Source organism: Bombina bombina, chromosome 4 (assembly GCF_027579735.1).
Source record: "Bombina bombina isolate aBomBom1 chromosome 4, aBomBom1.pri, whole genome shotgun sequence".
NCBI lineage: Eukaryota > Metazoa > Chordata > Amphibia > Anura > Bombinatoridae > Bombina > Bombina bombina.
Window position 1 is genome coordinate 1,209,754,734 of NC_069502.1, and position 27,049 is coordinate 1,209,781,782.

At 46.9% G+C, this 27,049-nt stretch overlaps 1 protein-coding gene across 5 annotated transcripts in view; it reads right to left on the reverse strand.

Moving 5' to 3' along the window:
* The window catches only part of CMTR1 (cap methyltransferase 1), a 392,012-nt gene that overhangs the window by 213,681 nt on the left and 151,282 nt on the right, over positions 1 to 27,049 (reverse strand). For all 5 annotated transcript variants that reach the window (XM_053712701.1, XM_053712702.1, XM_053712699.1 and 2 more), the window contains 2 exons: positions 13,616 to 13,814; positions 11,366 to 11,484 (listed from right to left, as the gene is read on the reverse strand). In XM_053712701.1, the coding sequence (XP_053568676.1) occupies positions 11,366 to 11,484; positions 13,616 to 13,814 (318 nt within the window). The remainder of the gene's footprint in view (positions 1 to 11,365; positions 11,485 to 13,615; positions 13,815 to 27,049) is intronic.

The window sequence follows — 27,049 nt, forward strand, 5'->3', positions numbered from 1 at the left end:
CCACTCCCTGCTCAGCATTCTGCATCACTCACTCAGCACTCCACTCCCTGCTCAGCATTCTGCATCACTCAGCACTCCACGCCACTCCCCGATCAGCATTCTGCATCACTCACTCAGCACCACTCTCTGCTCAGCATTCTGCATCACACACTCAGCACTCCACGCCACTCCCTGATCAGCATTCTGCATCACTCACTCAGCACTCCACGCCACTCCATGCTCAGCATTCTGCATCACTCAGCAGTCCGCGCCACTCCCTGCTTAGCATTCTGCATCACTCACTCAGCACTCCGTGCAACTCCCTGCTCAGCATTCTGCATCACTCACTCAGCACTCCACGCCACTCCCTGATCAGCATTCTTCATCACTCACTCAGCACTCCACGCCACTCCCTGCTCAGCATTCTGCATCACTTTATCAGCACTCCGCGCCACTCCCTGCTCAGCATTCTGCATCACTCACTCAGCACCACTCCCTGCTCAGCATTCTGCATCACTCACTCAGCACTCCACGCCACTCCCTGATCAGCATTCTGCATCACTCACTCAGCACCACTCCCTGCTCAGCATTCTGCATCACACACTCAGCACTCCACGCCACTCCCTGATCAGCATTCTGCATCACGCACTCAGCACTCCACGCCACTCCCTGCTCAGCATTCTGCATCACGCACTCAGCACTCCACGCCACTCCCTGCTCAGCATTCTGCATCACTCACTCAGCACTCCGTGCCACTCCCTGCTCAGCATTCTGCATCACTCACTCAGCACTCCACGCCACTTCCTGCTCAGCATTCTGCATCACTTACTCAGCACTACGCGCCACTCCCTGCTCAGCATTCTGCATCACTCACTCAGCACTCCGCGCCACTCCCTGCTCAGCATTCTGCATCACACACTCAGCACCACTCCCTGCTCAGCATTCTGCAGCACTCCGCACCAGTCCCTGTTCAGCATTCGGCATCACTCACTGAGCACCAGCCCCTGCTTAGCATTCAGTATCACTCACTCAGTACTCCGCACAACTCACTGCTCAGCATTCGGCATCGCTCACTCAGCACTCCGCGCCACTCCCTGTTCAGCATTCTGCATCACACACTCAGCACTCCACGCCACTCCCTGCTCAGCATTCTGCATCACACACTCAGCACTCCACGCCACTCCCTGCTCAGCATTCTGCATCACTCACTCAGCACTCCACGTGACTCCCTGCTCAGCATGCAGCACCACTCATTCAGCACTCCGTGCCACTCCCTGCTCACCATTCTACATCACTCACTCAGCACTCTGCGCCACAGTGCCACTCCCTGCTCAGCATTTTGCATCACTCACTCAGCACTCCGCACCACTCCCTGCTCAGCATTCTGCATCACTCACTCAGCACTCCGCACCAGTCCCTGCTCAGCATTCGGCATCACTCACTCAGCACCAGCCCCTGCTCAGCATTTGGTATTACTCACTCAGCACCACTCACTCAGCACTGCACACCATTCCCTGATAAACATTCAGCATCACTCACTCAGCACCACTCCCTGCTAAGCATTCAGCATCACTTACTCAGCACTCCGCATTACTCCCTGCTCAGCATTCGTCATCACTCACTCAGCACTCTGCACCACTCCCTGCTCAGCATTTGGTATCATTCAATTAGAACTCCGCACCACTCCCCGCTCAGCATTTGGCATCACTAACTCATCAACACTCACTGCTAAGCATTCAGCATCACTCACTCACCACTCCGCACCACTCCCTGTTAAGCATTCAGCATCACTCACTCAGCACTCCGCACCACTCCCGGCTCAGCATTCGTCATCATTAACTAAGCAACACTCTCTGCTAAGCATTCAGCATCATTCACTCAGCACCAATCCCGGCTCATCATTCGGCATCACTAACTAAGTAACACTCTCTAAGCATTCAGCATCACTCACTCAGCACTCCGCGCCACTCCCTGCTCAGCATTCTGCAACACTCACTCAGCACTCCACGCCACTCCCTGATCAGCATTCTGCATCACTCCCTCAGCACTCCACGCCACTCCCAGCTCAGCATTCTGCATCACTTACTCAGCACTCCGCGCCACTCCCTGCTCAGCATTCTGCATCACTCTCTCAGCACGCCACGCCACTCCCTGATCAGCATTCTGCATCACTCACTCAGCACTCCGCGCCACTCCCTGCTCAGCATTCTGCATCACACACTCAGCACTCCACGCCACTCCCTGATAAGCATTCTGCATCACGCACTCAGCACTCCACACCACTCCCTGCTCAGCATTCTGCATCACTCACTCAGCACTCCACTCCCTGCTCAGCATTCTGCATCACTCACTCAGCACCACTCTCTGCTCAGCATTCTGCATCACACACTCAGCACTCCACGCCACTCCCTGATCAGCATTCTGCATCACTCACTCAGCACTCCACGCCACTCCATGCTCAGCATTCTGCATCACTCACTCAGCAGTCCGCGCCACTCCCTGCTTAGCATTCTGCATCACTCACTCAGCACTCCGCGCAACTCCCTGCTCAGCATTCTGCATCACTCACTCAGCACTCCACGCCACTCCCTGCTCAGCATTCTGCATCACTCACTCAGCACTCCACGCCACTCCCTGCTCAGCATTCTGCATCACTTTATCAGCACTCCGCGCCACTCCCTGCTCAGCATTCTGCATCACTCACTCAGCACCACTCCCTGCTCAGCATTCTGCATCACTCACTCAGCACTCCACGCCACTCCCTGATCAGCATTCTGCATCACTCACTCAGCACCACTCCCTGCTCAGCATTCTGCATCACACACTCAGCACTCCACGCCACTCCCTGATCAGCATTCTGCATCACGCACTCAGCACTCCACGCCACTCCCTGCTCAGCATTCTGCATCACGCACTCAGCACTCCACGCCACTCCCTGCTCAGCATTCTGCATCACTCAGTCAGCACTCCGTGCCACTCCCTGCTCAGCATTCTGCATCACTCACTCAGCACTCCACGCCACTTCCTGCTCAGCATTCTGCATCACTTACTCAGCACTACGCGCCACTCCCTGCTCAGCATTCTGCATCACTCACTCAGCACTCCGCGCCACTCCCTGCTCAGCATTCTGCATCACACACTCAGCACCACTCCCTGCTCAGCATTCTGCAGCACTCCGCACCAGTCCCTGTTCAGCATTCGGCATCACTCACTGAGCACCAGCCCATGCTTAGCATTCAGTATCACTCACTCAGTACTCCGCACAACTCACTGCTCAGCATTCGGCATCGCTCACTCAGCACTCCGCACGACACCCTGCTCAGCATCACTCACTCAGCACTCCGCGCCACTCCCTGCTCAGCATTCTGCATCACTCACTCAGCACTCCACGCCACTCCCTGCTCAGCATTCTGCATCACACACTCAGCACTCCACGCCACTCCCTGATAAGCATTCTGCATCACGCACTCAGCACTCCACGCCACTCCCTGCTCAGCATTCTGCATCACTCACTCAGCACTCCACTCCCTGATCAGCATTCTGCATCACTTACTCAGCACTCCGCGCCACTCCCTGCTCAGCATTCTGCATCACTCACTCAGCAATCAGCACCAGCCCCTGCTTAGCATTCGGTATCACTCACTCAGCACTCCACACCACTCCCTGCTCAGCATTCGGCATCGCTCACTCAGCACTCCGCACGACACCCTGCTCAGCATTCTGCATCACTCACTCAGCACTCTGTGCCACTGCCTGCTCAGCATTCTGCATCACTCACTCAGCACTCCACGCCACTCCCTGATCAGCATTCTGCATCACGCACTCAGCACTCCACGCCACTCCCTGCTCAGCATTCTGCATCACTTACTCAGCACTCCGCGCCACTCCCTGCTCAGCATTCTGCATCACACACTCAGCACTCCACGCCACTCCCTGCTCAGCATTCTGCATCACACACTCAGCACTCCACGCCACTCCCTACTCTGCATTCTGCATCACTCACTCAGCACTCCACGTGACTCCCTGCTCAGCATGCAGCACCACTCATTCAGCACTCCGCGCCACTCCCTGCTCACCATTCTGCATCACTCACTCAGCACTCTGCGCCACAGTGCCACTCCCTGCTCAGCATTCTGCATCACTCACTCAGCACTCCGCACCACTCCCTGCTCAGCATTCTGCATCACTCACTCAGCACTCCACGCCACTTCCTGCTCAGCATTCTGCATCACTTACTCAGCACTACGCGCCACTCCCTGCTCAGCATTCTGCATCACTCACTCAGCACTCCGCGCCACTCCCTGCTCAGCATTCTGCATCACACACTCAGCACCACTCCCTGCTCAGCATTCTGCAGCACTCCGCACCAGTCCCTGTTCAGCATTCGGCATCACTCACTGAGCACCAGCCCCTGCTTAGCATTCAGTATCACTCACTCAGTACTCCGCACAACTCACTGCTCAGCATTCGGCATCGCTCACTCAGCACTCCGCACGACACCCTGCTCAGCATCACTCACTCAGCACTCCGCGCCACTCCCTGCTCAGCATTCTGCATCACTCACTCAGCACTCCACGCCACTCCCTGCTCAGCATTCTGCATCACACACTCAGCACTCCACGCCACTCCCTGATAAGCATTCTGCATCACGCACTCAGCACTCCACGCCACTCCCTGCTCAGCATTCTGCATCACTCACTCAGCACTCCGCTCCCTGATCAGCATTCTGCATCACTTACTCAGCACTCCGCGCCACTCCCTGCTCAGCATTCTGCATCACTCACTCAGCAATCAGCACCAGCCCCTGCTTAGCATTCGGTATCACTCACTCAGCACTCCACACCACTCCCTGCTCAGCATTCGGCATCGCTCACTCAGCACTCCGCACGACACCCTGCTCAGCATTCTGCATCACTCACTCAGCACTCTGTGCCACTGCCTGCTCAGCATTCTGCATCACTCACTCAGCACTCCACGCCACTCCCTGATCAGCATTCTGCATCACGCACTCAGCACTCCACGCCACTCCCTGCTCAGCATTCTGCATCACTTACTCAGCACTCCGCGCCACTCCCTGCTCAGCATTCTGCATCACACACTCAGCACTCCACGCCACTCCCTGCTCAGCATTCTGCATCACACACTCAGCACTCCACGCCACTCCCTGCTCAGCATTCTGCATCACTCACTCAGCACTCCACGTGACTCCCTGCTCAGCATGCAGCACCACTCATTCAGCACTCCGCGCCACTCCCTGCTCACCATTCTGCATCACTCACTCAGCACTCTGCGCCACAGTGCCACTCCCTGCTCAGCATTCTGCATCACTCACTCAGCACTCCACACCACTCCCTGCTCAGCATTCTGCATCACTCACTCAGCACTCAGCACCAGTCCCTGCTCAGCATTCGGCATCACTCACTCAGCACCAGCCCCTGCTCAGCATTTGGTATTACTCACTCAGCACCACTCACTCAGCACTGCACACCATTCCCTGATAAACATTCAGCATCACTCACTCAGCACCACTCCCTGCTAAGCATTCAGCATCACTTACTCAGCACTCCGCATTACTCCCTGCTCAGCATTCGTCATCACTCACTCAGCACTCTGCACCACTCCCTGCTCAGCATTTGGTATCATTCAATTAGAACTCCGCACCACTCCCCGCTCAGCATTTGGCATCACTAACTCATCAACACTCACTGCTAAGCATTCAGCATCACTCACTCACCACTCCGCACCACTCCCTGTTAAGCATTCAGCATCACTCACTCAGCACTCCGCACCACTCCCGGCTCAGCATTCGGCATCATTAACTAAGCAACACTCTCTGCTAAGCATTCAGCATCATTCACTCAGCACCAATCCCGGCTCATCATTCGGCATCACTAACTAAGCAACACTCTCTAAGCATTCAGCATCACTCACTCAGCACTCCGCGCCACTCCCTGCTCAGCATTCTGCAACACTCAGCACTCCCACGCCACTCCCTGATAAGCATTCTGCATCACTCACTCAGCACTCCACGCCACTCCCAGCTCAGCATTCTGCATCACTTACTCAGCACTCCGCGCCACTCCTGCTCAGCATTCTGCATCACTCTCTCAGCACGCCACGCCACTCCCTGATCAGCATTCTGCATCACTCACTCAGCACTCCGCACCACTCCCTGCTCAGCATTCTACATCACTCACTCAGCACTCCGCACTACTCCCTGCTCAGCATTCTGCATCACTCACTCAGCACTCCGTGCCACTCCCTGCTCAGCATTCTCCATCACTCACTCAGCACCAGCCCCTGCTCAGCATTCGGCATCGCTCACTCAGCACCACTCACTCAGCACTGCACACCATTCCCTGCTAAACATTCAGCATCACTCACTCAGCACCACTCCCTGCTAAGAATTCAGCATCACTTACTCAGCACTACTCCCTGCTCAGCATTAGTCATCACTCACTCAGCACTCTGCACCACTCCCTGCTCAGCATTTGGTATCACTCACTTAGCACTCTGCACCACTCCCCGCTCAGCATTTGGCATCACTAACTCAGCAACACTCTCTGCTAAGCATTCAGCATCACTTACTCAGCACTCAGCACTCTGCACCACTCCCTGTTAAGCATTCAGCATCACTCACTCAGCACTCCGCACCACTCCCGGCTCAGCACTCGGCATCACTAACTAAGCAACACTCTCTGCTAAGCATTCAGCATCACTCACTCAGCACTCCGTGCCACTCCCTGCTCAGCATTCTGCATCACTCACTCAGCACTCTGTGCCACTCCCTGCTCAGAATTCTGCATCACTCACTCAACACCACTCGCTGCTAAGCATTCAGCATCACTTACTCAGCACTCCGCACCACTCCCTGCTCAGCATTTGGCATCACTAACTCAGCAACACTCTCTGCTAAGCATTCTGCATCACTCACTCAGCACCACTCCCTGCTCAGCATTCTGCATCACTCACTCAGCACTCCACGCCACTCCCTGCTCAGCATTCTGCATCACTCCACGCCACTCCCTGCTCAGCATTCTGCATCACTCACTCAGCAACCCGCACCACTCCCTGCTCAGAATTTGGCATCGCTCACTCAGCACTGCACACCATTCCCTGCTAAACATTCAGCATCACTCACTCAGCACCACTCCCTGCTAAGCATTCAGCATCACTTACTCAGCACTCCGCACTACTCCCTGCTCAGCATTCGTCATCACTCACTGAGCACTCTGCACCAATCCCTGCTCAGCATTTGGTAACACTCACTTAGCACTCCGCACCACTCCCCGCTCAGCATTTGGCATCACTAACTCATCAACACTCACTGCTAAGCATTCAGCATCACTCACTCAGCACTCCGCACCACTCCCTGTTAAACATTCAGCATCATTCACTCAGCACTCCGCACCACTCCCTGCTCAGCCTTTGGCATCATTAACTCAGCAACACTCTTTGCTAAACATTCAGCATCACTCACTCAGCACCACTCCCTGCTAAGAATTCAGCATCACTTACTCAGCACTACTCCCTGCTCAGCATTAGTCATCACTCACTCAGCACTCTGCACCACTCCCTGCTCAGCATTTGGTATCACTCACTTAGCACTCTGCACCACTCCCCGCTCAGCATTTGGCATCACTAACTCAGCAACACTCTCTGCTAAGCATTCAGCATCACTTACTCAGCACTCAGCACTCTGCACCACTCCCTGTTAAGCATTCAGCATCACTCACTCAGCACTCCGCACCACTCCCGGCTCAGCACTCGGCATCACTAACTAAGCAACACTCTCTGCTAAGCATTCAGCATCACTCACTCAGCACTCCGTGCCACTCCCTGCTCAGCATTCTGCATCACTCACTCAGCACTCTGTGCCACTCCCTGCTCAGAATTCTGCATCACTCACTCAACACCACTCGCTGCTAAGCATTCAGCATCACTTACTCAGCACTCCTCACCACTCCCTGCTCAGCATTTGGCATCACTAACTCAGCAACACTCTCTGCTAAGCATTCTGCATCACTCACTCAGCACCACTCCCTGCTCAGCATTCTGCATCACTCACTCAGCACTCCACGCCACTCCCTGCTCAGCATTCTGCATCACTCCACGCCACTCCCTGCTCAGCATTCTGCATCACTCACTCAGCAACCCGCACCACTCCCTGCTCAGAATTTGGCATCGCTCACTCAGCACTGCACACCATTCCCTGCTAAACATTCAGCATCACTCACTCAGCACCACTCCCTGCTAAGCATTCAGCATCACTTACTCAGCACTCCGCACTACTCCCTGCTCAGCATTCGTCATCACTCACTGAGCACTCTGCACCAATCCCTGCTCAGCATTTGGTAACACTCACTTAGCACTCCGCACCACTCCCCGCTCAGCATTTGGCATCACTAACTCATCAACACTCACTGCTAAGCATTCAGCATCACTCACTCAGCACTCCGCACCACTCCCTGTTAAACATTCAGCATCATTCACTCAGCACTCCGCACCACTCCCTGCTCAGCCTTTGGCATCATTAACTCAGCAACACTCTTTGCTAAGCAGTCAGCATCACTCACTCAGCACTCCACACCACTCCCTGCTCAGCCTTTGGCATCACTAACTCAGCAACACTCTTTGCTAAGCAGTCAGCATCACTCACTTAGCACTCCTAACCACTCCCTGCTCAGCATTTGGCATCACTAACTTAGCAACACTCTCTGCTCAGCATTCAGCATCACTCACTCAGCATTCTGCACAACTCCCTGTTCAGCATTCGGCAGCACTCCGCACCACTCCCTGCTCAGCATTCGGTATCATTTACTCAGCACGACTCCCTGCTAAACATTCTGTGTCACTCGCTCACTCAGCAATCCACACCACTCCCTGCTCAGCATTCGATATCACTCACTCAGCACCACTCCCTGCTAAGCACTAAGCATCACTCACTCAGTATTCCGCACTACTCCCTGCTCAGCATTCGGCAGCACTCCGCACCGCTGCCTGCTAAGCATTCTGTCACTCGCTCACTCAGCACTCCACACCACTCCCTGCTCAGCATTCGGCATCACTCACTCAGTACCACTCCCTGCTAAGCATTCATCATCACTCACTCAGCATTCCGCACCATTTCCTGCTCAACATTCGGCAGCACTCCACACCACTCCCTGCTCAGTATTCGTTATTACTCACTCAGCATTTTGCACCACTCCCTGCTCAGCATTCAGCATCACTCACTCAGCACTCCGCACCACTCCCTGCTAAGCATTCTGTGTCACTCGCTCACTCAGCACTCCAAGAAACTCCCTGCTCAGCATTCGGTGTCCCTTGCTAACTCCACGCCACTCCCTGCTCAGCATTCGGCATCACTCGCTCACAAAGCACTCAACCCCACTCCCTGCTAAGCATTGTGTGTCACTCGCTCAGCGCTCTGCATCACGCCCTCGCTCAGCGCTCAGCGTCACGCCCTCGCTCAGCGTCACGCCCTCGCTCAGCGTCACGCCCTCGCTCAGCGTCACGCCCTCGCTCAGCGTCATGCCCTCCCTCAGCGTCACGCCCTCGCTCAGCACCCTGCGTCACGCCCTCGCTCAGCCCTCTGCGTCACGCCCTCGCTCAGCACCCTGCGTCACGCCCTCGCTCAGCACCCTGCGTCACGCCCTCGCTCAGCACCCTGCGTCACGCCCTCGCTCAGCACCCTGCGTCACGCCCTCGCTCAGCACCCTGCGTCACGCCCTCGCTCAGCACCCTGCGTCACGCCCTCGCTCAGCACCCTGCGTCACGCCCTCGCTCAGCACCCTGCGTCACGCCCTCGCTCAGCACCCTGCGTCACGCCCTCGCTCAGCACCCTGCGTCACGCCCTCGCTCAGCACCCTGCTTCACGCCCTCGCTCAGCACCCTGCGTCACGCCCTCGCTCAGCACCCTGCGTCACGCCCTCGCTCAGCACCCTGCGTCACGCCCTCGCTCAGCATTCTGCATCACGCCCTCGCTCAGCACCCTGCGTCACGCCCTCGCTCAGCACCCTGCGTCACGCCCTCGCTCAGCATTCTGCGTCACGCCCTCGCTCAGCATTCTGCGTCACGCCCTCTCTCAGCATTCTGCATCACTCGCTCCCTCAGCACTCCGCTCCACTTCTTGATCAGCATTCTGTGTCACTCGCTCACAAAGCACTCGCTCAGCACTCTGCGTCACGCCCTCGCTCAGCACTCTGCGTCACGCCCTCGCTCAGCACTCTGCGTCACGCCCTCGCTCAGCACTCTGCGTCACGCCCTCGCTCAGCACTCTGCGTCACGCCCTCGCTCAGCACTCTGCGTCACGCCCTCGCTCAGCACTCTGCGTCACGCCCTCGCTCAGCACTCTGCGTCACGCCCTCGCTCAGCACTCTGCGTCACGCCCTCGCTCAGCACTCTGCGTCACGCCCTCGCTCAGCACTCTGCGTCACGCCCTCGCTCAGCACTCTGCGTCACGCCCTCGCTCAGCACTCTGCGCCACGCCCTCGCTCAGCACTCTGCGTCACGCCCTCGCTCAGCATTCTGCATCACTCGCTCCCTCAGCACTCCGCTCCACTTCTTGATCAGCATTCTGTGTCACTCACTCAACACTTTGCGTCACTCCCTGCTCAGCATTCTGTGTCACTCACTCAACACTTTGCGTCACTCCCTGCTCAGCATTCACTCACTCGTTGAGCACTTCCCATTCTCTACACCTACTCGCTCACTCACTTGCTAGCTTAGCAACCCACTTCACACACACACCCTACTCTACAAGTCACTTACTGTAATGTAATTGTTCTAGGCAACAAACAAATACAGCAGCACATTTCACAATACAAAATAAACAATGCCATTGTTATTTATATATATATATATATACACACACATATATATATTTATATACACACACATATATATATTTATATACACACACATATATATATTTATATACACACACAGATATAATATATATATATATATATATATATATATATATATATATATAGCACATCATCATAATTATTACTAACATTATTTTTAACTCATATCTAGTGCACAATTACTGCTAGGACCTCAAAACACAATATAGCAAACACCTTGCACGTAAGCCTCATTTTACTTTTTTGCTTGATAACCATGACCAAGGACCTATCTTAGGGCTGAAATGTTGGATTCATAAAAGATTATGCTCAAAAAAACATAAGTGTTACGAGTGCAAGATATTTCCTATAATATTTATCCTAGAAGATTTATTTAAAATAGTTTTTTTCTTCTTGTACGTTTTATGTTGTAGCTTCATAGTATTCCCCCCCCCCACACACACACAACTTTTGTAATTATTATTATTTAAAAGTACAGAACTATAATCATTTTGCTGCTGTGCGCTAATATAACTTACACCATCTGCCATCATGAAATGTACGCCCTTGTGCTCAGTATTGTCCAGGACAAAGTTTCGGAAGGCAGTGATGTTCTCTGGTCGGGTGATGTCTCCATCTCCATCCACCCCTCCCTCACCTGCAGAGAGAAAGCAGCAATACGTCAACAAGAAATAGTGTTGATGCATGTGTGTCTGTGTGGTGTGTAAGGTGTAGGTGTGTGTCTGTGTGGTGTGTGTGTCTGTGAGGTGTGTAAGGTGTAGGTGTGTGTGTGTATGAGAGGTGTAGGTGTGTGTGTCTGTGTGGTGTGTGAGGTGTAGCTATCTGTGTCTGTGTGGTGTGTGAGGTGTAGCTATCTGTGTCTGTGTAGTGTGTAGGTGTGTGTGTCTGTGAGGTGTGTGAGGTGTAGGTATCTGTATGAGGTGTAGGTATGTATGTGTCAGTGTGGTGTGTGAGGTGTAGGTATCTGTGTCTGAGGTGTGTAAGGTGTAGGTGTGCGTGTCTGAGGTGTAGGTATCTGTGTCTGTGTGGTGTAGGTGTGTGTGTCTGTGAGGTGTAGGTGTGTGGGGTGTAGGTGTGTGTGTCTGTGTGGGGTGTAGGTGTGTGTGTCTGTGAGGTGTAGGTATAGGTGTGTGTGTCTGAGGTGTGTGAGGTATAGGTGTGTGTGTCTGTGAGGTGTAGGTATCTGTGTGAGATGTAGGTGTGTGTGCCTGTGTGGTGTGTGAGGTGTAGGTATCTGTGTCTGTGTGGTGTGTGAGGTGTAGGTGTGTGTGTCTGTGTGGGGTGTAGGTGTGTGTGTCTGTGAGGTGTAGGTATAGGTGTGTGTGTCTGTGAGGTGTGTGAGGTATAGGTGTGTGTGTCTGTGAGGTGTAGGTATCTGTGTGAGATGTAGGTGTGTGTGCCTGTGTAATATGTAGGTATCTGTGTCAGTGTGGTGTGTGAGATGTAAGTGTGTGTGCCTGTGTGGTGTGTGAGATGTAGGTATGAGTGTTTGTCTGTGTGGTGTGTGAGGTGGTTGTGTGTATGTTTGTCTGTGTGGTGTGTGAGGTGTAGGAATGTATGTGTGTCAGTGTGGTGTGTGAGGTGTAGGTGTGTATGTGTGTCTGTGTGGTGTGTGAGGTGTATGTATGTGTGTTAGTGTGATGTGTGAGGTGTAGGTGTGTATGTGTGTCTGTGTGGTGTGTGAGGTGTAGGTGTGTATGTGTGTCTGTGTGGTGTAGGAATCTGTGTGGTGTGTGAGATGTAGGTATGTATGTGTGTCAGTGTGGTGTGTGAAGTGTAGCTGTGTGTGTGTCTGTGCGGTGTGTGAGGTGCATGTATGTGTGTTAGTGTGGTGTGTAGCTGTGTGTGTGTCTGTGCATGTCAGTGTGGTGTGTTAGGTCTAGGTATGTGTGTCTGTGTGGTGTGTGAGGTGTATGTATGTGTGTTAGTGTGATGTGTGAAGTGTAGCTGTATGTGTGTCTGTGTATGTCAGTGTGGTGTGTTAGGTCTAGGTATGTGTGTCAGTGTGGTATGTGAAGTGTAGGTGTGTCAGTTTGGTGTGTATGTGTCTGGCATGTCAGTGTAGTGTGTGAGGTGTTAAAGGTGTGTGTGTGTGTGTGTCTGGCATGTCCGTGGAGGGTGTGTGTGTGTCTGGTGTGTCAGTGGAGTGTGTGAGTGCGTGTGTCTGGCATGTCAGTGGAGTGTGTGAGGTGTGAGTGTGTGTGTCTGGCATGTCAGTGGAGTGTGTGTGTCTGTGTCTGGCGTGTCAGTGGAGTGTGTGTGGTTAAGGTGTGTGTGTCAGTGTGGTGTATTAATTGTAGATGTGTGTCTGTGAGTGTCAGTGTGGTGTGTGAGGTGTAGGTGACTGTGTGTCTGCATAGTCTTTTTCTGCACAAGTCTGTGCAGTGTGTGAGGTGTGCCTGCGTGTCTGTGCATGAAGTGGGTAGAGTACTCATGTATGCTTGTGTAGGTTTTGGTGTGTGTGGTCTTTGTGTGCATGTGCGTGTTCAGTGGGTAGTGGATATTGTGCATGTGGGTAATGGTTAGTGTCTTACAAGCACATAACAGCAGGAAAGCCAGCATCATACAGAATATTTAACAGATCAAATAAATGTAAATTGAGTAAGGGCCCACAAGAAGAAGACTTATTTTATACAGCCCTGCTCATAAAGTGAAGGTTACTATAAAATAAAAGCTATTAACTACACACAACTGATTTGTATAACTATTGTCATGTTCCTGAAAATAACAAATAGAAATACTGAAACATACGTTTAATACAGACTCACCATAATACGGCTCGAAGATCTCACTGGGAGCAGAATAGAAATCCTCTAGCTTAAAGTCGTTGGGTCCCTTTAACGTCATCCCAAAGCCTTTGGCATGCCACTTTTTCCTCCACAGCACATACTCTGAGAAGCCCCCAGGCCCCGCGCAAACATCGGCAAAATATAACAGCTCTGAGTCGCGATCCTTCAGCAGTGCCTTCTGGGAAAATGGGAAAACAGAAATATGTATATAGACTATAAGCACAAATACACTTCTAAAGGATGGAAAGAAACACACGAATCATCTAAATACATAAGTAACAGACATCTGAATGAGGTAACACACACAACAGGCTCACACATTTACATTAGTGCGCGTATGGTAGAATTTTTATTTACGTTATAACTTTCTATAACAAATCTCTCAAAACATCATGAAAATTATCGGTTTTATTTAAACATTTGAACAAGATATATTATGCCAAAATATTTTATCAAAATTATTTATGGGACAAAAAAAGTATTTTTGTAATAAAATCCAGTATTTTGCTTGTTTAAAGGGACATTATACACTAGATTTTTCTTTGCATAAATGTTTTGTAGATGATCCATTTATATAGCCCATACAGTTTTTTTTGTTTTTTTAAATGTATAATTTTGCTTAATTTTAAATAACATTGCTCTGATTTTCAGACTCCTAACCAAGCCCCAAAATTTTAGGAGAATACTGACGTATACCTACCCCAGCTTGCTTCTGTTTTTGTAAAGAGTCTTTTCATATGCAAAGGAAGGGGGAGGGGGTGTCTGCTATTTCCCACTTGCATTGGGTGTTCCAGTGACCTTTTAAACAGAGCTAAACTGGAAGCTTCTAAGTAAGTTTTTAAACTGTTTTATACTGGATTTTTAGATCAGTATCTGTGCATATTATTCTTTATAGTAGTATCTATCATATACAGTTATATGAAAATTGGTGTATACTGTCCCTTTAATGTAACTTTTTGTACCTATGTTTACAGGGCATGTCCCATCCCCGCCAATAGAGTGAAGGGAGCTGCCTTTATCAGACAGGGGGTTATCTATGCCCAGGAATCAGCAGTAAACAAACATGCACTTACTGTTTAATTACTTATAAAGCGCCATTGTGCAGCACTGAAAACATGATCATACACAGTACCATGCAATTAGACCTGTGAATACAAATATAGCAGGACAAGGGTCTTTTACTGTATAAATGAATTCTAGAGTAAGGTGGCGCAATGTTGGTTGCTATTCCCAATGTAGTGGTTATATTTTGTTTAAAAATAGTGGGTCATTATACACCCTCTATCTATATATTCCTTATGAAATAAGTACTGAACAAATATATATGTAAAAATTAAAACAGGTTTATTATATTCTATGTAGAATATTAAAACAATAAAAAATGGTTAAAAAGGCTTGACACCGGTGTCGACTATACAGGCAATGTTACATTAAAAAAGACAACAAATGTATCTATGGAATTATACAATCGTATCTATAAAATTATACAGACATAGATATAAAAGGTATCTTTAGATTCATATACAGAGGGTCATATATGTAGTGAGCAATGCATTGATTCTCCAATGGACAGATTTGTTACAGTCTTTGGTCTATTGGCAGTGATTGTTTTAAAGCGCAAATGGGATGCAGTGCTGATTTCCTATTTTGTGAGTAGATGAAATATATCTTTTTACCTTACAGTGTATCTGTCCGATTACACTTAAATAATGTAGGTCTGTGTTGTAGAATGGTCAGCCCAAACAGATTCTTTGAGTTCTCCTCCTTACGGTCAGTGACCGTTTGTGGGTTGGTGATTTGACCGCTCTTTCTAAGATGATTCCTCGGCTGTGTTAGCTTGTGGTCCGTAATTGACCGCTTTGTTGTGCTGGTGATCTTCCTATCCTATACCTACTGATTGTGGTGAAAAAAACCAAGCAACTAACGGAGCTCACCAAGTTCCCTTTTGCAACACTATTTCTTTTTCGACTCAACCTGGCAAAATCAACCGCTACTTTAATTAGCGTTGCACCCACTTGCCGGCACTAAAGATTATCACAAGAACTTCTAACTGTGAACTTCATAAAAAAGCGGCATACATTTAACCGCATGGAACAGATCACAAGGGGACCCTGCAGGAGGAGCCACTACACCAAAGCAAGCGATCGGTCACTGACCGAAAGAAGGAACAATCATCGAACAACTAGCCCCCTGGATTGGTGTCTGGTCAAAGACCACCCTTATTACCAGCTACCGAGGAACAGCAAGGATTCACAATAGGAAGATCACCAGCACAACAAAGCGGTCAATTACGGACCACAAGCTAACACAGCCGAGGAATCATCTTAGAAAGAGCGGTCAAATAACCAATCCACAAACGGTCACTGACCGTAAGGAGGAGAACTCAAAGAATCTGTTTGGGCTGACCATTCTACAACACAGACCTACATTATTTAAGTGTAATCGGACAGATACACTGTAAGGTAAAAAGATATATTTCATCTACTCACAAAATAGGAAATCAGCACTGCATCCCATTTGCGCTTTAAAACAATCACTGCCAATAGACCAAAGACTGTAACAAATCTGTCCATTGGAGAATCAATGCATTGCTCACTACATATATGACCCTCTGTATATGAATCTAAAGATACCTTTTATATCTATGTCTGTATAATTTTATAGATACGATTGTATAATTCCATAGATACATTTGTTGTCTTTTTTAATGTAACATTGTCTGTATAGTCGACACCGGTGTCAAGCCTTTATAACCATTTTTTATTGTTTTAATATTCTACATAGAATATAATAAACCTGTTTTAATTTTTACATATACATTTGTTCAGTACTTATTTCATAAGGAATATATAGATAGAGGGGTGTATAATGACCCACTATTTTTAAACAATATATAACCACTACATTGGGAATAGCAACCAACATTGCGCCACCTTACTCTAGAATTCATTTTTTCATAACATTTGGAATAACGTTTTAAAGGTGAGCATACATCCCCTACCATTCGTGCAGTCTATCCCATTTTCCAATTTTGTAAATCTTTTGCTGTATAGACAGCCACAAATGAGGCATTTACGGTATATTATTCATAAAATACCCTGATGTATCCTGTATTTCACCCATGAGTTATGATACAGAATATATTTATTTTTATTTACAGAATAACATGAAATCTCAATCTTAAAAAGACATGAAACCTGGCATTTTCTCTTCTTTATTCAGATCTAGCATACAATTTCACTAAACATTCTAGTTTACTTCTATAAACCAATTTGCTCAGTTATCTTTATATCCTTTGTTGAAAAGCATAGCTAGGTAGGCTCAGGAGCTGAGAGCTAGCGACTGATTGGTGGCTGCACGTATAGATGTGGGGTTTCATGTGCCTTTAATAATAAAAAGCTAAAATAAATAATAGTGTAAATGACGTCATTGAGCTATAACACACCTAGAAATTGCTCTGTTTATTTACAATCACATTACAGGAGCGCAGTACTTACTTTATCTAACATGTACAGTATATAAAAGAGCAGCAGTTAAACTTACTAAAAATATTTTTGCATAAAAAACTGCTCAGTTCTATTAAAATGTAAAGTAAAACTCACAGGTGCATGTTTGTGTACAAATGAGTCCTGGGACTCACTGGCTAATAGGCCCTTGGTTTATTCAGCACAGGAACACAGTAAAAACAAAATTTATGCTTACCTGAGAAATTTCTTTCCGGGCATGGAGAGTCCAAAACGTCATTCCAATTGCTAGTGGGATATTCAACTCCTGGCCAGCAGGAGGTGGCAAAGAGCACCCCAGCAAAGTTGTTAAGTGTAGGATCGGTGGGATCATCCCTTCTGTACAGGGAAGGTCCAAACCACCACTGGGATCTGATCTCCATCAGGATATCCTTCACGAGTAGCAGCTGAATAGTGGATGGAGCAGCTGTACCGGGTCCTAAAGCGAAGCACCCTTAAGGATTTGTTGGAAACCCAAGGAAGATCAGCCAAAAATAAATTCAAAGACACTCTAATTGCTGATCTAATGGAAGGTGACCAGTCCTGCCCACCGCTCTTGGAGACCCCTGGTGAGTCAGATTTTCAGCGGGAAGTCCGAGCACGATTGGCCCTTTTGGGGCCATGCAGCAGGCAGAGAGAGAGAGTTTAGGCTCTGCATGGCTGAAATACAGCATCTGCCAGGAAACGGGGCTTCTTCTTGCCAGGGGGGCAACAAAGGAACAAAGAAGCTGCCCTTTGCTGCATTTAAAGTTTTCAACGAGGAAGAGGGGGACATTGATGCATACCTGCAGGACTTTGAGAGGCAGTGTACTCTACAAGGTGTGGTTTCCACAGACTGGGTTACAATTTTGGCCAGTAAGTTGACGGGGAGAGCTGCTGAAGCTTACCAGGCAGTTCCTGATGATGATAGCTTGGACCACAGCCGGGTAAAAGAAAGACTGCTGGCCCGTTATGCCATTAATCCGGAGGCCTACCGCAGAACATTTAGAGATCTGCGGAAAAACATAATTTATGTAAGAACTTACCTGATAAATTCATTTCTTTCATATTAGCAAGAGTCCATGAGCTAGTGACGTATGGGATATACATTCCTACCAGGAGGGGCAAAGTTTCCCAAACCTCAAAATGCCTATAAATACACCCCTCACCACACCCACAATTCAGTTTAACGAATAGCCAAGAAGTGGGGTGATAAAAAAAGTGCGAAAGCATAAAAAATAAGGAATTGGAATAATTGTGCTTAATACAAAATCATAACCACCACAAAAAAAGGGCGGGCCTCATGGACTCTTGCTAATATGAAAGAAATGAATTTATCAGGTAAGTTCTTACATAAATTATGTTTTCTTTCATGTAATTAGCAAGAGTCCATGAGCGAGTGACGTATGGGATAATGACTACCCAAGATGTGGATCTTTCCACACAAGAGTCACTAGAGAGGGAGGGATAAAATAAAGACAGCCAATTCCTGCTGAAAATAATCCACACCCAAAATAAAGTTTAACGAAAAACATAAGCAGAAGATTCAAACTGAAACCGCTGCCTGAAGTACTTTTCTACCAAAAACTGCTTCAGAAGAAGAAAATACATCAAAATGGTAGAATTTAGTAAAAGTATGCAAAGAGGACCAAGTTGCTGCTTTGCAGATCTGGTCAACCGAAGCTTCATTCCTAAACGCCCAGGAAGTAGAAACTGACCTAGTAGAATGAGCTGTAATTCTCTGAGGCGGAGTTTTACCCGACTCAACATAGGCAAGATGAATTAAAGATTTCAACCAAGATGCCAAAGAAATGGCAGAAGCTTTCTGGCCTTTTCTAGAACCGGAAAAGATAACAAATAGACTAGAAGTCTTACGAAAAGATTTCGTAGCTTCAACATAATATTTCAAAGCTCTAACAACATCCAAAGAATGCAACGATTTCTCCTTAGAATTCTTAGGATTAGGACATAATGAAGGAACCACAATTTCTCTACTAATGTTGTTGGAATTCACAACTTTAGGTAAAAATTCAAAAGAAGTTCGCAACACCGCCTTATCCTGATGAAAAATCAGAAAAGGAGACTCACAAGAAAGAGCAGATAATTCAGAAACTCTTCTGGCAGAAGAGATGGCCAAAAGAAACAAAACTTTCCAAGAAAGTAATTTAATGTCCAATGAATGCATAGGTTCAAACGGAGGAGCTTGAAGAGCTCCCAGAACCAAATTCAAACTCCAAGGAGGAGAAATTGACTTAATGACAGGTTTTATACGAACCAAAGCTTGTACAAAACAATGAATATCAGGAAGAATAGCAATCTTTCTGTGAAAAAGAACAGAAAGAGCAGAGATTTGTCCTTTCAAAGAACTTGCGGACAAACCCTTATCTAAACCATCCTGAAGGAACTGTAAAATTCTCGGTATTCTAAAAGAATGCCAGGAAAAATGATGAGAAAGACACCAAGAAATATAAGTCTTCCAGACTCTATAATATATCTCTCGAGATACAGATTTACGAGCCTGTAACATAGTATTAATCACAGAGTCAGAGAAACCTCTTTGACCAAGAATCAAGCGTTCAATCTCCATACCTTTAAATTTAAGGATTTCAGATCCTGATGGAAAAAAGGACCTTGTGACAGAAGGTCTGGTCTTAACGGAAGAGTCCACGGTTGGCAAGAGGCCATCCGGACAAGATCCGCATACCAAAACCTGTGAGGCCATGCCGGAGCTACCAGCAGAACAAACGAGCATTCCTTCAGAATCTTGGAGATTACTCTTGGAAGAAGAACTAGAGGCGGAAAGATATAGGCAGGATGATACTTCCAAGGAAGTGATAATGCATCCACTGCCTCCGCCTGAGGATCCCGGGATCTGGACAGATACCTGGGAAGTTTCTTGTTTAGATGGGACGCCATCAGATCTATTTCTGGAAGTTCCCACATTTGAACAATCTGAAGAAATACCTCTGGGTGAAGAGACCATTCGCCCGGATGCAACGTTTGGCGACTGAGATAATCCGCTTCCCAATTGTCTACACCTGGGATATGAACCGCAGAGATTAGACAGGAGCTGGATTCCGCCCAAACCAAAATTCGAGATACTTCTTTCATAGCCAGAGGACTGTGAGTCCCTCCTTGATGATTGATGTATGCCACAGTTGTGACATTGTCTGTCTGAAAACAAATGAACGATTCTCTCTTCAGAAGAGGCCAAAACTGAAGAGCTCTGAAAATTGCACGGAGTTCCAAAATATTGATCGGTAATCTCACCTCCTGAGATTCCCAAACTCCTTGTGCCGTCAGAGATCCCCACACAGCTCCCCAACCTGTGAGACTTGCATCTGTTGAAATTACAGTCCAGGTCGGAAGCACAAAAGAAGCCCCCTGAATTAAACGATGGTGATCTGTCCACCATGTTAGAGAGTGTCGAACAATCGGTTTTAAAGATATTAATTGAGATATCTTCGTGTAATCCTTGCACCATTTCTTCAGCATACAGAGCTGAAGAGGTCGCATGTGAAAACGAGCAAAGGGGATGGCGTCCGATGCAGCAGTCATAAGACCTAGAATTTCCATGCATAAGGCTACCGAAGGGAATAATTGTGACTGAAGGTTTCGACAAGTTGTAATCAACTTTAGACGTCTCTTGTCTGTTAAAGACAGAGTCATGGACACTGAATCCATCTGGAAACCCAGAAAGGTTACCCTTGTCTGAGGAATCAAAGAACTTTTTGGTAAATTGATCCTCCAACCATGATCTTGAAGAAACAACACAAGTCGATTCGTATGAGATTCTGCTAAATGTAAAGACTGAGCAAGTACCAAGATATCGTCCAAATAAGGAAATACCACAATACCCTGTTCTCTGATTACAGACAGCAGGGCACCGAGAACCTTTGTAAAAATTCTTGGAGCTGTAGCTAGGCCAAACGGCAGAGCCACAAACTGGTAATGCTTGTCCAGAAACGAGAATCTCAGGAACTGATAATGATCTGGATGAATCGGAATATGCAGATATGCATCCTGTAAATCTATTGTGGACATATAATTCCCTTGCTGAACAAAAGGTAAGATAGTCCTTACAGTTACCATCTTGAACGTTGGTATCCTTACATAACGATTCAATATTTTTAGATCCAGAACTGGTCTGAAAGAATTCTCCTTCTTTGGTACAATGAAGAGATTTGAATAAAACCCCATCCCCTGTTCCGGAACTGGAACTGGCATAATTACTCCAGTCAACTCTAGATCTGAAACACATTTCAGAAATGCTTGAGCTTTTACTGGATTTACTGGGACACGGGAAAGAAAAAATCTCTTTGCAGGAGGTCTCAACTTGAAACCAATTCTGTACCCTTCTGAAACAATGCTCTGAATCCAAAGATTGTGAACAGAATTGATCCAAATTTCCTTGAAAAAACGTAACCTGCCCCCTACCAGCTGAGCTGGAATGAGGGCCGCACCTTCATGTGGACTTAGAAGCAGGCTTTGCCTTTCTAGCTGGCTTGGATTTATTCCAGACTGGAGATGGTCTCCAAACTGAAACTGCTCCTGAGGATGAAGGATCAGGCTTTTGTTCTTTGTTGAAACGAAAGGAACGAAAACGATTATTAGCCCTGTTTTTACCTTTAGATTTTTTATCCTGTGGTAAAAAAGTTCCTTTCCCACCAGTAACAGTTGAAATAATGGAATCCAACTGAGAACCAAATAATTTGTTACCCTGGAAAGAAATGGAAAGTAAAGTTGATTTAGAAGCCATATCAGCATTCCAAGTTTTAAGCCATAAAGCTCTTCTAGCTAAAATAGCTAGAGACATAAACCTGACATCAACTCTGATAATATCAAAAATGGCATCACAGATAAAATTATTAGCATGCTGAAGAAGAATAATAATATCATGAGAATCACGATGTGTTACTTGTTGCGCTAAAGTTTCCAACCAAAAAGTTGAAGCTGCAGCAACATCAGCCAAAGATATAGCAGGTCTAAGAAGATTACCTGAACACAGATAAGCTTTTCTTAGAAAGGACTCAATTTTCCTATCTAGAGGATCCTTAAACGAAGTACCATCTGACGTAGGAATAGTAGTACGTTTAGCAAGGGTAGAAATAGCCCCATCAACTTTAGGGATCTTGTCCCAAAATTCTAATCTGTCAGACGGCACAGGATATAATTGCTTAAAACGTTTAGAAGGAGTAAATGAATTACCCAAATTATCCCATTCTTTGGAAATTACTGCAGAAATAGCATTAGGAACAGGAAAAACTTCTGGAATAACCACAGGAGCTTTAAATACCTTATCTAAACGTTTAGAATTAGTATCAAGAGGACCAGAATCCTCTATTTCTAAAGCAATTAGTACTTCTTTAAGTAATGAACGAATAAATTCCATTTTAAATAAATATGAAGATTTATCAGCATCAACCTCTGAGACAGAATCCTCTGAACCAGAGGAATCATCAGAATCAGAATGATGATGTTCAGTTAAAAATTCATCTGTAGGGAGAGAAGTTTTAAAAGATTTTATACGTTTACTAGAAGGAGAAATAACAGACATAGCCTTCTTTATGGATTCAGAAACAAAATCTCTTATATTATCAGGAACATTCTGCACCTTAGATGTTGAAGGAACTGCAACAGGCAATGGTACTTTACTAAAGGAAATATTATCTGCTTTAACAAGTTTGTCATGACAATCAATACAAACAACAGCTGGAGGAATAGCTACCAAAAGTTTACAGCAGATACACTTAGCTTTGGTAGATTCAGCACTTGACAGCGATTTTCCTGTAGTATCTTCTGACTCAGATGCAACGTGAGACATCTTGCAATATGTAAGAGAAAAAACAACATATATATAAAGCAAAATTGATCAAATTCCTTAAATGACAGTTTCAGGAATGGGAAAAAATGCCAAAGAACAAGCTTCTAGCAACCAGAAGCAATAAAAAATGAGACTTAAATAATGTGGAGACAAAAAGTGACGCCCATATTTTTTCGCGCCAAATAAGACGCCCACATTATTTGGCGCCTAAATGCTTTTTGGCGCCAAAAATGACGCCACATCCGGAACGCCGACATTTTTGGCGCAAAATAACGCCAAAAAATGACGCAACTTCCGGCGACACGTATGACGCCGGAAACGGAAATAGAATTTTTGCGCCAAAAAAGTCAGCGCCAAGAATGACGCAATAAAATGAAGCATTTTCAGCCCCCGCGAGCCTAACAGCCCACAGGGAAAAAGTCAAATTTTAAGGTAAGAAAAAATGTTAAATTAAAATGCATTATCCCAAATATGAAACTGACTGTCTGAAAATAAGGAAAGTTGAACATTCTGAGTCAAGGCAAATAAATGTTTGAATACATATATTTAGAACTTTATAAACAAAGTGCCCAACCATAGCTAGGAGTGTCACAGAAAATAAGACTTACTTACCCCAGGACACTCATCTACATATAGCAGATAGCCAAACCAGTACTGAAACGAGAATCAGCAGAGGTAATGGTATATATAAGAGTATATCGTCGATCTGAAAAGGGAGGTAAGAGATGAATCTCTACGACCGATAACAGAGAACCTATGAAATAGACCCCTTAGAAGGAGATCACTGCATTCAAATAGGCAATACTCTCCTCACATCCCTCTGACATTCACTGCACGCTGAGAGGAAAACCGGGCTCCAACTTGCTGCGGAGCGCATATCAACGTAGAATCTAGCACAAACTTACTTCACCACCTCCATCGGAGGCAAAGTTTGTAAAACTGAATTGTGGGTGTGGTGAGGGGTGTATTTATAGGCATTTTGAGGTTTGGGAAACTTTGCCCCTCCTGGTAGGAATGTATATCCCATACGTCACTAGCTCATGGACTCTTGCTAATTACATGAAAGAAAAGGAGTAAGACACATGTGGAATGGGCCTACCGGATGCACCGGGCCGCATACAACTGGATGCAGTGGTGCCAGGCAACTACCCTGGAGCATGCACTGCAGCTGCTACTTCTGGAGCAATTTTATGATTACACATCTTCACAGGTTAAAGACTGGGTCCGAGACAGGAGACCACTAACTGTGGACGAAGCTGCTCGCCCAGCTGATGAACACCAGGACACCAGGCGGGAGGAGCAGAACCCCAGCAATCCTGAACAGCGGTTCCAGGCCCCGGTGCTATAGATGCAAGCAGATAGGACACATCCAGAGAAATTGCACACAAGATAAACCCCGGCAGGTATGGACCCGGCCCCCACTAGGACCTGTGCGGGATGCTGTCCACCTGGTGACCGGAAAACCTGCCCCAGTGAGCTTGTTTACAGAAGGGAACCAGCATCCACTGATTGGTTTAGGAGCAGACCCCCTTGAGACTCAAGAAGTATGGGGGTGCTCCATGAAGTGGACCCCATCCAAGCAGCTGCTCAGGATAACCGCCGGCAGCTAGTACAATTAGACAGTCAACCAGCTCAGGGGTTACGGGACACTGGAGCTACCCTAACCCTAATAAAGTCAAATCGAGCTCAATCAAAGCGGAGGACCGGACGCACTGTCCTCATCTGGGTGGCAGGGGGAGCAATACATTGGTTACCCACCACTTGGGTGCATTTGGATTGGGGAGCTGGAACCCATACAATAGAGGCTGGGGTCGTGAAAGATCTGCCGGTTGAAGTGTTGTTAGGAAATGACCAGGGTCAGCTGACACCAGCCTTTGCAACATCTACTGGATCAATACTTAAGGAGGCATACCCAGTCACCACTCAAACCCCAGCACAAACTAAAGCCAGCCAGCACATGGAGTGGGCCCAGATGCCTCCATGTTTGGCCTGGGAGCATTTTTGAGCCAGGTTGGGAGGACAGTGGGGCTAGCGATTGGATCGTCAAGAAAGATGTGATTCTGAGAATTACTAGTTTTGTTTGAGTTATGTTGCATTTGGTCATGTTCTTTCCCGGACAGCCCGAAGCCGATCCGTTCAGGATCTAGCCCGGTCTGCCGGACCGTTGGTCAAGGGGGGGGCACTGCTCCCTAGTCACATACATGGACAATGTGTGACACAGTGCCATCTATTGGTTGAACTATCCCAAAAACATCATAACAGCGCCATCTATTGGTTGCAAGCTCACCACCAAATTGGACACAGGAGAAGGAATGACTAATTTGCATATATTGGCATAGGCGAAAATACCAACAGATAAATGTTATTTTTACTGTTTAGAACTACCTAAATCCTCCATCCTGTTGGCAAAGTTATATTGCTTTATTATATTGTTTCCTATATGTTTTTCTATGCTTATTATAAGGAGTGTGTGTCACCATAAGCGTGGTGTGTTTGTAAAAGCTAGTCCTGAGTGAAATAAAGCATTAGTGGTAGTTCCTTCTGGAACAGGTAGTCCTGTCTGATTCTTCCAGGTATATCAGTAGCAGAGGTTCTGACCCTGCATTCTGGCTACACCTCCCACTGCAAGAGAGACCTGCTACAGAGTCTGTGGGCCCCAATTGTCTTTTTAAAGACAGTGCAGGGAAAGGAATCAATACCTACCAGAAGAAAGGAGTGTGACAGAGGAGATGTTACCTGCCTGACAGGAGCAGCAAGTCAGATGGATCTATTCCTGCCTAGAAGAAACCAGAGGGGACGCTACCTGCTGGAAGTGTGCAGTCACAGTGAGGCAGAAGGATCTATTCCTGCCTAGAAGCAGACAGGCAGAGGGGACGCTACCTGCCTGGGAGCCCACTGAGACCAGCCCAGCTGGGGGAGATACAGCCGCTGGTTTGACCCCGGTCTCAGCCACGATAGCCCTGGTCCCACTATTTGGAGGCAGGGGGATTTATTCCTGCATAAAAGCAGACAGGCAAAGGGGACGATACCTGCCAGGAAAGAGCTGCAGGGCAGAGAAGAGGCTACCTGACTGGGAGTCCACTGAGACCTATATATAGGGCTTAACTGGTTTGGATTGGCTATTCTATGTAATTTAATTAAAGGTGGAAAGTATAGATATATGGAAATTCAATATAAAGGTGGAATTATATAGTTGTGTGTGTCTACAAGAAGCTTATTGTTCTTCATTTGTTTTTGTTCTTTGTGTTGTAATAAATGAAAGAGAATGAATAGATGCTTGAAAGGTTCTTGTAAGAATGCAATAAACATTATTTAGAGAGTTCTAAATATATCTATATAATGTATAATGTATGTATTTGTATTGATTTTGATGTGCTTATAGTTGCTTGAATATTGAGCATATGTTAATTTTTAAATATATAAAACAAATAGAAATTATAAGTAAAGATTTTTTTAAAATAAAAAAAGTTATGACTTAGTGAGTAATTTTAAAAAAAAAAAAAAAAAAATTTAAAACTGTTTTCAGTATTCCCTGCAACATTGCAGCTGGACGTTGTTACAACCTGCATTTGTTTCTAATCAGCTCTACTAAGTTGCACAGAGAGATTGCCAAGTTTTACTTTGATCTCCAACGATACAGATCATTCTGTTAGTCACTACTAGTGACCGCAAAGATTTCCTCTAAGTCACCACTGTTAGTGACCGCAAAGACCACTTTTAAGTCACAATCTGTGACCGCAAAGATACAACCGCAAGTTAATACATGCAAGTCACAATCTGTGACTGCAAAGACCTTGCTGTATAACATCACTGATGTCCGCTAAAGATTCTACTCCTAGTCACCACTTGTGACCGCAAAGACCCCACCACTAGTCACCTCCGTGACCGCAAAGACCTCATTACAGTCACTACAAGTGACCGCCAAGTCCACTATGCTAACACAGAAAGTGAGATACACATAGCCTAATGGTTAAGATCTCCCTCTCTTACCCTAAAGGTCACAAGTTCAATTCCCACCACTACAAGTGACCGCCAAGTCCACACTGCGAGGATTGCATTATAGTCACTGCACGTGACCGCAAAGTTTAACATCCAAGTCACTGAATG